The sequence below is a fragment of the Coturnix japonica genome, chromosome 4 (genome assembly GCF_054131305.1).
Source record: "Coturnix japonica strain WE chromosome 4, WE-NBRP24, whole genome shotgun sequence".
Lineage (NCBI taxonomy): Eukaryota > Metazoa > Chordata > Aves > Galliformes > Phasianidae > Coturnix > Coturnix japonica.
In genome coordinates this window covers 80,327,188-80,339,478 of record NC_140666.1, presented here as the reverse complement: position 1 = coordinate 80,339,478, position 12,291 = coordinate 80,327,188, and the positions used below count along the sequence as shown (strand labels likewise).

The following is a 12,291-nucleotide window of genomic DNA, read 5'->3' as shown; positions in this document are numbered from 1 at the left end:
GAAGGAAGAAATAATATATTGAGTGTGTTTGTTTGTTTGTTTCAAAATGACTGTTAATGTGTGTAAGTAGGGAAAATGAATCTCAGAAGTAATAGAAAGGTTTTTACCACTTACTCTCCTTTTTGCTCTGATGGCTTTCAGACTTCTATTTTAAGCTTCATTCAGAGCACTCAAGGTGACTTCAAATTTAGAAATCAACTTAAAAATTTAATCTCATCATAGCTCTAACAATTTAAAACTTGCAGACTGTGTTCATGTCCATGTCTGTAAGCCAATACTGAGAAACAGTATCACTGCTAGACTAACTACGCTCAGTAATTTTGCTTTTTAACCTTACTATTAGGCTCAGAAATGGTACAGGGAACTTGGGTTTGCTGAAACAAGATATGAAGAAATCAAGACTTATTTAACACATGTTCTCTCAGAACTAGACTGTCTTAAACAAGAAGGTGGAGACAAAACTCTTGGAAAGCAGCACTGCAGATTTGTGGTATGTATGTAAATGGAATGGAGAAAAGCCTTTGGGCAGGAGTTCTTGGTGTTGAGACATCTATTATTGTTATTGGCAATAGATTTGATGCAAGTTTAGAGCCAGTACAGATGTAAAATTGAAAGTGTGGAGATTTTATGTTAGGCTGACCATCTCTCTTACTGGATGATCCAGTGTTTCAGTTCTACATGGGCATTTTAGACACCTCTGTATTTTAGAACTCGGTCTTGCCAGAATAATTCTCTGACACGTGGATTTTTGGCTGAATTAATGAGATCACCCATAGTGGAAGGTTTGCTGTGTTGTTTGGCTTAGCTCTTACTTCTCTGTCTGATTTAAATCTTTGTTGTGGGATTAATATCATTTTTTTTATTTTTTTATTTTTTTTATTTTTTAAATACACACATATCTCATCCTAGGGTCAAAGTTGCAGCATATATACATCAGAGAGATGAGTTTGTCCTTCAGTTACACTCTCTGATGGATCAACTAATCTGTATGACTTAAGACCTTTATATCTTAACCAAAGGATGTAGATCTTACTGGTAAAATAAAGCAAATATCAATTTGGATAGAAATTAGACATATTTTAAGAAAGATTAAAATATTTTTTTCACTTTTTTTTTTTTTTAAATAAACTTTTTAATAAACATCAATCTGTTTATCTGAATTCCTTTAGATATGATCTAACCTTTTCTCTGTCTTTGGTGCAGGTAATATACATTAAAGTTACTGCTAGGACCTCTTGTTTCACTGGTGTTGCTAACAGAAAAAGCATAATTTAGCATAAGATTATTTGGGGAAATTTTCTAGAATGCTCTGGTGTCTTTCTGCACCATATTATATTAATAGGAGTTGGGAGAACTATGTGGGTGAGCAGGAAGGAAGCAGAATATTACTTGCAACTTTGGAAATGAATACAAGATTTTTGGATGAAATGCACACTAAATAAGTTAAGTTTGGGGCTTAGTCATCCTTCAGTTATTTCCCAGTTTCTGGGTTTGTTGCTGTTTTGGAGCTCGAACAGCAGTTACTGTAAACTGGGACATCATAACCTTAAATCACTTTTTGTGTGCTCATTTGTGCTTTTTTAGCATGCCAGCAAAATGCAGAGGGAAGGAGGTGATCCTTCTCTGCCTTTAAACTTCATGCATTTTTTTCCCCCACTTCTTTTTCCATTAAGCATCTGCAGCCAGGAAGTGTTTCCATTTCCTATATAACATGCCTTTTTTGTGTGTGTGTTTGTGTGTGTAGGAGAAAAGATGAGAAAAAACCAAACTGATCTAATCAACCTTGATTTGTCCAACAGTCACTATTGTTCTATTCTCTTAACACAAGAGGGAGCCAAGAAGTTTGATAAAAAGCAAGCACAAATGACTAGAATGCTGCACATAGAAAACTTGCTTGATTAGGAAAAACATGAAAATATCTTATTTGTGGTTTTGCCTATGTTGCAATAATGAGTTGCAGCCAGAATGATGTAATCTGTCTCTTCAGTTTTTGTTTTCTATGGAACGATACTTTAGTATCTTCTAGTCACTGAAGGTGTCCAAATTGGAAAGATGGTCGCTATGCCAGGGAGAATTACAGTGTGCTGCTGTGCACAATAGCTGAATGTTAGCTCTTCTTTCAGCTGTTTTGGTGTTCATATCCGTGAAAATCAAACCATCCTCCTGACTGAGTGTTTCACAAGAAAGTTTATGGTCTTATTACAGATCTGAGTGAGATTTTTAGCAAAATATCAGAAATGCTCAATCTCTTTAGGCTTGCATATATGACATTATGTGAAAGCTTGAACAGCTGTGTGTATCAACTCAATATTTTTAAATATAAATTCTCAATAGCACAAGCAGCATTCCCAAGACTGTCTTCACTCTTAGATCTTCCCCATTCTCAGACTATCCATTTAATCTGACAGTATCATTTCTGGAGCTGACCTCATGATGCTGACCAAAAATCTAAAGCACTCCCTAATCCATTCAATCTAACTGCATGAAGCTGAAGGAAAAATAAAATAAATGGAGAGTATGAAGAGTGGGGAGGAGGAATTAAATTCAGAAGTTCTTCCTTCTGCTTGTTCTGTTCCATTATCATTACATTTGAATGTAATAGTTTATTATTTTTTTTAATATGTACTTAAAATCAGATTCATTTTATTAATTATCTTCCAAAATAAAAAGATAACTGAAAACATGCCATTTACTCTCTGAGATAAACAAATGTGAAAACCAAGGGGTGAATTATATAGCAGATAGAGCAGGAAGCTGGGGACTTCTGAATTCTGTCCTCACTAACTGTGTGACATTAGGTTAGTCACTTAATCTGCCCGTGCCCCAGTTTCCCCATGTATGAAATGATTATAATACAACACTAACCTTGAAAGAACTTTGTCAAATCCCAGTTCTATGCTTCTTTTCAGAGGGAATCAAGAACTCCTTACTCATAAACAATTCTGAGATTGTTGCAGGATACTAGTGCTCCTATGTTCATAAAAATTTGAAATCATATATTTTGTATTAGCTTAAAAAAAGCTGAGGTAAAATGTAGGTGCATTGCTCTAAATCATGATTCAGAATGTTTTATTTTCTACATCTAATCTGAAATTCTGTGTGTTTGCTCCCTAGCCAATGTACACCATGAAAAGTGGACAGGAAATAGAGGACAATAAAATAGCCAGTAAGAGATTACAGCAGCAAGTACTGACCTTGAAAGCCCAGCTCAGGGACCAGACTGCATTACAAAATCAGTTTAACGACTTGCAAAATAAAGTGGAACTCCTTCAAGCTCAGCTATGTGAAAAGGTATAATCAAGCTGATGTCTGTGTGCTTGAGTGGGTGGACTGATGTGAGCTCAGACTTCAGACTCTACTTCTTTATTCACAACAGAAAGAGCCAAAATAATCTTTTAAAACAATTATTATTTTTTATTATTATTAATTTTATTTTCCCTGGGAGTGAGTCTGGGGATAATTCAATCTTTTACAAGCATGTAAAATTACCCCTGACTTCAGAGAAATAGGAAAAGATGTAAACTGCCTGGGTGGTCAACATGGAAAGATGATAGTCTCTCCATAATAAAAACTTGCCACCAGTCTCTTCTGTAATCCCCATCTCAAAATGCAAGAAAAGTGCTGAGTTTTCTTACAGAGCCACCACCTTGGTTTACATTGTCAGAATTTTTAACATTTCCAGCTCTCTTCCTGCACTAGAATTTTGTAGCTTTTCTTTGACCAGCAGTTAGGTTTACGTATTAAGTGATTTGGTTGAATGTGTGGTTTAGTGTTTGTTTTTTCTTTCAATTGACATTAATATTCTGTTGAAACCTTCCAGGTCTGCTTACATTAACAGTTCCTAGATCTGCACATTGTATTTCAGTGGGCACACCAGAGCAGATATGCCCATTAACCCGTGCAGAGCTGTAACCTTAAATTCAAACTGTTGTCAGTGTGACTATAATCACTGATCTCTTAGGTGATCTCTGAGGAATGAATAAATTCCTGTTAAGGTTGTGGGTAGCCAAATGGGAATTGTCCGTTGTGCTGTGAAACAACTAGTAAACAGAGTTTTCTCAGTTGGACTCTGTAGGGAGTGCACAGAATGTGCTTCTTCTCTGTCTTTTCTCTGAAATATAGGAGACAAAGAATTTTCTTCTTCCTGCAGAGTGTGAATTTCATTCTCCTCCCTCCACAGTAAATCCACTGCCTTGTTACGTGCTGTGATTTACTTTAAAAAGCACTGCATGGAGAGCTAGTGGCCTCTCTCAGGAGTTGATTAGTCTGCTTCTTAAAAGAATAGTGCTGGTATAATGAATTTGTTTTATAGTGTCTGCTGTCTGCATTGATGGATGGTGCATATCAGATGGTAGGTGAGTAAAGGATGAGACGTGCTATCCATATAAGTGGGCAGCTCCTAATTGTACTGTTGCATCAGCAAAGTGTTTTGTTCCGTTCCTAAATTCCTCAGAATTTAGCGTCAACAGTGGAGAGACCTACTGCCAGCATTTCTTTTGTTCCCTCAGTGCAAGTGTAATGTAAGGGCGTCTCTCTGTCCTGTCCACTGTGTTCCTTCCCAAGTCCATAATACATTGGCTGAAGACTGGGTGACGTCTTTCAGTATAACTGAGTTCTTATAAAGGGAATTTATTTATTTATTTATTTATTTATTGCCAAGTATTACTGTATTCGTTTTTAGTAGAAGGAGATTTTTACCTGACAGAATATCATACGTGTTATATATATTATATATTATATATATTTTTATATTGTTATATATATATATTATATATATAATCAGAAAGCAGGTTTCTCATGAATAGTAAGCACTCTTATCATGAAGTACAAAACAGGCCGTCTGCCTCACCTCAAAGTAGGGGAAATGTATCCACCATTTCAGAGCAGAAAATTGTTGATGTTTACTTTTGAAAGCCTGCTGTGGAATGCATGTGCTGGAAATCTCCCCATGTTTCTTGCACTCTACAGCATAACATAAATAAGAAAGGGGAAGACTTTTCCCCAAAAGAGTGTTTTGGAGGATTCACAGATCAAATGGGAGTATGAATGCATAATGAATGATATCAAGTCTTTAATGTAGTGTGACTTTGATGATATAAGGTTCCATTTAAAAGCATCCAAAAACACTTGGTAATACACAAGTCCAACATCAGTGCTATGGCTTATCAGTGTACAGACAACTCCTTGCTTTACTGCAGGGTTTCTGCGATACAAGATTTTGCAGTTATATGAAGTATATGCTTCAGAAGTCGAGTCTAAAACAAAGATCCAAAAACTACTGCAATATTCTTAACTGACTATTGAAAATATTAATGTGGTATGTTTTTCAACCTTTCAGACAAGAGAACTCCAAAAGAGAAAGTCTGAAGCAGTGTTGACACTAGCTCCTCTAAAGGTAATACATGTTCTCAAAGGCTGATGCAGACTGATGCAAAGGGATATCCCTGTGTTTACAGGCTTGCTTTTGTTTTCAGCATACTATAGCAGTTTCTGTGTGTGCCTGCTTTCTGCAGTTCCTCCTAACTTAGCTGTTTGCTCCAGTGCTTTAGGCAAGAGTTGGCTGATATTATAGCTGGAAAAACTGGATTTTCACAGATAGAAAAGTGAATGCCTCTCTCCAGCTTGTCTGTATGTACGTATTGCTGTTGCAGAGTGCAGAAGCACCTGAAAGGCCTAGAAGTATAGGACTACAATGTACAGCTTTGAGTCAAAATGTTTAGAATTTCACCAGACACAGAAAATAATTTTGCAGTCTGAACAGGGAATGAGATCACTGTATGTGTTTATGCTGCATAGGCTAAGTTGGCTTGCCTGACCAGAAAGTGCCAGGAAAGGAATAGCTTCATTACCAGGATGCATGCCGAGTTTCGCCATCAAGGATTTAACAACTCCATGTTTGATGAAGAGGTGAGAAGTCTGGTGAATGACGTTGCCCTAGCAGAGTACACAGCCACTTTTACATGTAATCAAGAGGTAAGCGTCTGCATGTCCTTGCAGGATCCTCTGGTTTCAGTTGCTGTATTGTCAGTGATTTTTTGCGAAGTGTTTAGTGAGACTCAGTGAATAGTTATAAAATATCTATGGGCATTTAATATTGCTTCAGACTGGGCAGCAGGCTGGACAGCCTGGCTCTTGCTGAGCAACATGTTGCTGAGCTTCAGATGCTGAGCTTCAGACCATTCTGGCTTCAGATGTTTCAGCTGGCTGCGGAAAGTAATTCCCTATGTAAGAGAGGAAAACCTTCCTGCCAAGGCAGATTTGTATGTTCCCATGGAAAGAAAAAAAAAGTTTTCATGAATAAGTTTTCCTATGGAAAACATTGTAGTGAGAAAATATCCAGTTGACACTGCTACAAGTTTAGTGTATATATAAAGTAGTAGCAATCACAAAGAGAAGGGAATGTTTCATATTCACAATTCTGTTCTGACTTCTGCAGGCATGTATTAAACTGAACTGACTTTTCATCTTTAAGAGTTATGTTTTTCATTTCAACTCTTATTCTCAGTGATATTCACATCTAAGATTCCCAGCTTTTACTGACATAAAACTGCTTTGAAAGTTCATTCTTTTTCCTCCCCTGAGATTTTAACTTCTAAATCTTTCCTAACACTTGAATGCTTCCAGAGAAAACTTGGTGGATGTTTTTCTTTTTTTTCCTTCTTGACATACAGATTTGCACTTGGCTTTATTCATTTCTGGATCCAGAGACAAACAGAAGTCTGTTACATATTGGTGGCAGACTTGCTTGCTTTAGCTTAACAATGGATTTCAACTGCAAGTTTGTAATGCATGAAGGGTTGATCGCAGAGCCCTTTGAAGGACTGGATTCAATTCAGTGCCAGGTCTTGAATAGTTAAGTAAAAAATTATGTGCCTGCTTCTCAGACAAATTTTCTTCTAAAATTATTATTATTATTATTATTAATAGCCAACTGTGTAAATCCAGGCATTTTCTCACTCTTTTAGGGAGTGTGTGGAGAAACAGGAGTGTGTTCAATTCTTTCCCACAAATGTCTGAGCCAGCCAGACCTGATTTTATGTCAGCAGCCTCCATTCAGATGACTAATGGTTGTAATGGATAATACTGCTGTACTCAGTCACTTCAATTTCTCTTGCACAGGAAACCTTTGATTTGATGATGTATTTTGTACTTTCTTTCCACAATGGATCTGAAGCCATCATGGCTATTTCCCCACTTTTCACAGATCCAAGAGGGGATTTGTGTGATGAGTGTAACAATAAATGGTACTACTTTTTATTGCTTTTCATGGAGTCATCTTAAACCTCATACACAGAAAGCTCCAGGCAACTGAATGTGTCCAGTACAGTGAATTATGTGCTTTACGGATAGAAATAAATGTGCAAAACAGTGTAGCCTAATCATCCTTTGTATCAGAGGATTTCCTCAGAGGTACTTTTCAACAGAACAATGTTTTTTATATATACACACACATATATATATATAAATGTTCTCTGTGTATATCTTCTTTGCAAGAAGGCACTTACCACTTTCCTGTGAATCATATTTGAAGGAAACATGCTTGCAATAATAAACCCTCATGCTCCCCACAAGACAATTTGTACATTAGTGCTGAGATCAGAAGATTTTCTGACTCCTAGAGTGAGATACAATTCATATTTGATTCCTATAGTTCAGACAGTTACATCTTTGGAAGTTATTCTGCTTCATTCCATAGTTAGTGATGACAAAGAGAGACTGATAAACAGTTACCCTGCCCATTTTATCTGCCTCTATATCTATATTTAGATGTGATAAGAAAAGTCTAAAAAGTTATTTTCTCTCTGTTGTAACATGTGTCAGAAAGAGATATGCATTGGCCAGCTGAGTCCCTTACAGTGAAGGACTCTGAGGCTTCAGTCTTTAGGGGGCCAACCTGATCAAGACCAGGCAACTTTTCCAGGAAATTTTTCACAAGAAGTGGCTTCCTTTTCTGATGTTACAGAAAATGTGAGTTGATTGAAATTCCAAGCAGATAGAAGAACCAAGATGGTGATTGTTATTTAGTCATTTTTTAAAGAAAGGTGGAATCCACTGCAGAGGGGTGTTAACTTTGACCTTCAAAAATATTGTAAAATAGTGAAGGATATGAAATATGGGTTTAAAATCGTTAAGGGCAACCTGTCATTTCCAGTGAAATTACTGATAAAGCTGATCAATTATGTATATGGCTGTAGAGAGAGAGTCCTGAGGATTTTTAGTGACTGAGAAGTTGGAATATACTCAAGGTAAGCACCATTTTTTAGGGAAATTGGGTCTGGCTGACAAGGTTTTCTGACAGACTGCATAATAGGGATATTTTAGCAGTGGCTTTTGCTCTAGTAGAATAGAACAGTAAATACATGTAGAATAATCATGATTAAAATAAGTAAACTAACTTTGAAACAAACTCTAGAATTTCTAGTAAGATAAAATGTTCAGTTAAAATTATCCATGATAAATCAAACTTTATTCTATTGATGACACCAGTATCTTTTTCTGTTTGTAATGTACGAAAGGGTAATATATATATTTTTTTGTTATTGTTGTTTAAAAGTGATCCTCTCAAGGACACAGAAGTGTGAATTTGCATTCTGCCAAGCTTGGGGGAATGTCACAATACTCCCATTTTTATCCCAGCTGGGTTAATTTGTGAAAACGCTCAAGGAAACAAACAAAAAAATATATTAAAGTAAAATAGAATTAATACTGTAAATAGTTAAGTGTGATAATTATCTAATAAAAAATATTCACACATACACATTGAGACAAAAATCTGCTATTTTTGTTCATAAATATAATGTTTGGCTACATCCATAGAGTTAAGAAAAAAAAGTCAATTTTAGTGTTTCATTAAGCCTTATGAAATGCTAAAGGTGAATCTTTTTGAGACACTCATACCAGCTTTCATATAAAGACCTTTCTGTGAACACTTTGTCAGTGTAGTAGCAGTTCCACTCATCAGGGTTTGCATTAACTCATAACCAACGTTTCTGCTGATTCTTGATACATCGGCTTCAGCAGAATTCAGTATTCCTGGAACTCTAAAGGGTTTGTGAGTTGAATATTCGAGGGAAATAGAAGAAAAAAACTTGAAAAAGAGAACTTTTTTTTTTTACTAGCAATGGAATGTGTGACTGTCGCAGCATTGATATTGTTGTGTAGCTTTAGCAGCAATCCTGCCTACTGAGCAGGACAGTGATTTGCCTTTGCACGGGTCATTGGACTCCATAACTTGTGCTGCTCCTGCTGAGCCTCATCTATCACTAGGAATGCCTCTAACTGTGCTTCCCGTAGTGAGGAAATTCTCATCAAATAATTTTAGATCCAATCTCTTCATGCTTCAGAACATGTCAGGGCTGCCTTTTGTAACCCCTCCACTACTTTCAGCCAGCCAGCATTTTTTTGAGTGCTGGTGAGTCACTGCCTTCATAACTTTGCATAGAAGCCAAGGACTTCTGGAGATTCTTTTGGCTACAGTGTTTAGAAGAGAACATCCAAATGTATGCCTTTTGCTTTCTAACTGATCTATGGCATTGATGCTAGGATTTCAGTGGGTGTTCATGCCACCCTGCCTAAACAAACACAATCCAGATCACTGACTATCTGTATAATCAGCATAGAGAAAAAGTTGGTCCATGTGAGTGGTCCTTCAGTTCCTTGATGCTGTTGTCCTGTGTCTCATCTGCTGCTCAGCCTGAAGTAAAAGAGACAAGTGGTGGCTGCTATCAGGGAGTAGTTGTCATCTCAGCTGGCAAAACAAATTGCATTTGGTGCTTAATAGGATCATTGGCCAGAATTCAGTGCTCTTATCACGAAGAGACAAGAATGTAAGGTGTGATGGGGATCAAAGTCAGTGTCCATCACTTGTGTTTGCCATTCACACCCCCTTATGTGGTGTGTCCTGGGGAAGGTTCTGTCCTGAAGCATACCAGATCTAGAGGTGAACAGGCACAATTCATACTTCTGACACCATTAACAGGTCACCAGTGCACTGGTGTATTTAGGAACCACAAGACACGTTCTCTAGGGAGCCTAAGAGCCAAGAGTATTGTTTTGTAAGCAGGGGACAAGAGTGATGAGTTTTCTCAGGTCAGGCTAACTTTTATCCTGTAAGGATTTTAGGGTCACCTCCAAGATTATAGGACAAGGCAGCACTACTGGCATCTATGTGCTCTGACCCTGGTATTGGAGCCACTCTTGAACTGCTTTCAAGTTGCATATTACACATAAAGCTCTATGGTTCTAAATTTTGCAAAATGGTAAAACTTCTTCCATTGGCAATGGCAGCAATTTGCGTACTGTAGTTTCTTCTTTACACTGAAATAGCATTTTATTTTGGTAGATCCACTTGCCAATATATGATAGTCATATTTGGGGGATCAATTTAAAATAGGTGTACACCATTATAACACTTCAGAATCCCTTGTGGTGTCTGGTTTTTGTTTGTTTGTTTTGAATGGACACAAGTGATGTAGTTAATGCTTATTAAAGACATAGAGAGAAAAAGCAATACATTTCTTTAGTAAAATGAGTTTTATCTTAAAGAACAATTCCTGATTTGTAACCTTTATAGTATTTGCATTTTTGGAGTTTCTGCAAGAGAATTAATGACAATGAGGTGATAACTTAATATCAGATGCACTAAATTTGAAAGTAATTCAAAAAACAAAAACATTAAGGCTGAAAGTACGATTAATAATATTAAATTCATTTTCTTTGCAACTGCAAGGAAAATAATGTATCTGTAGTTTTATTTCATTAAAAAATCTGTATTTATGACAAAACTTTACTTCCTTGTAATACTCATTTCTTTTCAGTGAAATCTTCTCTTTTTGTTGGCAACTGTTATGAAAAAGTACATTATTAATCAAGCCACATTTCTGACTCAATGTGACATCAGTTCAGTATAGAAGGTATTCTGGAAGAATGCTCTGAAAGCATTGTATGTTGTCAAAGTCAATTTTGTTGTACAACGAAACCAATTAAATTAATTTAAATATGGAATAAGAGGATGTGCCAAAGAGTTTGTGCAACTGAACTGAATGAAAATCCATTAAACTTAACTTCCTTGATTATTCTTAGGTAGACAAACCTGGATTTGTTGCTGAGTAAGAGATTATGTGTGAAAAAAACACACTATAAATTTTTAAATCCTTCAAGAGTAAACTGTGCAGCCTTTAAAATTAGTGGGTATTTTTCTATTTTTTCTAGTTTTTCTAAATATTCAGATGCAAATTTGGAATTTTTATATCTTGAGGAAGAGTCGAGGAATACAGGATTCTGTTTTAGAAAGATATGGGTGCCTCACACTTAAAGAAATTGGTATATTATCTTATTGTGATAAATATAATTATTTTACATTGGAATTCTGTGGATATTTCTCACAATGAATAATTGAAACAGCTTCCACTTACTCAAAATGAACAGTGCTGGAAAGCTTCATCTAGCCTGAGTTTCTAAAGTGATATTTTGTCTTGCAGATGCTGCCATCTTCCACAGTCATTTCAGAGGCCAGTGGACAGTCAGAAAATCATGAGGCTTTGGTCAGAGTGAACAGAATGTCACAGTCAATACCTGCAAACTCTCTGCAATCCACAATCTGTGGCATCCACAGTTCTCACATCACTCCAAATATGTACACCAGTTCTCCCGTAAAATTAACAAGTCCAGAGAGGATCATAGCATTTCATCGGGAACTAAGGCAAAACCATCAGAGGAACTGCCAGGTCAGTAAAGTTCATTTTTGTTCTTTTTATTTTAGGTAAATGTATTGTTCTTGACAGCCATTTTACAGATCCTATAAATATTAGAACGGTCTCTTCCAGAGATGTATGCATTTATCATTAGTTTAAGCAAGCTGAAGATAACAGATTCTTAACGTTTTTCATTATGCATTTTCGTATTGCCTATGAATGGCATGAAACACATAAAAATGATTAAAAGTTTGGTTTTTTTCCATCATGGAATACGTTCTGCTGAAGTTATTTCTGAAAGTTTTTGGATGTTTAAAAAAAAAGAGAAATTATCATGTTGATTCTGTCCTACCTTCTTATCCCTCCTTTTTGTTTTTTTTTTAGTGATCCAATTATTCCTATGCCCTGAAGCTCTTATAGTAATTTCCATTAACTGCAGGAATCCTGTTAAGAACAAAGTTGATCAATTGCAATTGCATTTGTGACAGACTGCTGCTGAACTAAACACGCGAGAGATTTCACCCTCTCTAAGACAACATAAACTCTCCATAATTATACAGAAACAAAATTTGAGTTTGCAATTACTGGAGCCAGTTAG

The 12,291-nt window shown here is 36.3% G+C and overlaps 1 protein-coding gene across 16 annotated transcripts in view; it reads left to right on the top strand.

The window, feature by feature from the left end:
- The window catches only part of C4H4orf50 (chromosome 4 C4orf50 homolog), a 67,960-nt gene that overhangs the window by 13,141 nt on the left and 42,528 nt on the right, over positions 1-12,291 (top strand). For 6 of the 16 annotated variants that reach the window (XM_085547286.1, XM_032444132.2, XM_032444131.2 and 3 more), the window contains 5 exons: positions 344-490; positions 3,115-3,291; positions 5,339-5,395; positions 5,797-5,973; positions 11,481-11,726. In XM_085547286.1, the coding sequence (XP_085403412.1) occupies positions 344-490; positions 3,115-3,291; positions 5,339-5,395; positions 5,797-5,973; positions 11,481-11,726 (804 nt within the window). Of the gene's footprint in view, positions 1-343; positions 491-3,114; positions 3,292-4,312; positions 4,356-5,338; positions 5,396-5,796; positions 5,974-11,480; positions 11,727-12,291 lie in introns of those variants that run through there. The other 10 variants (XM_085547293.1, XM_085547294.1, XM_085547287.1 and 7 more) reach the window with 10 other exon arrangements.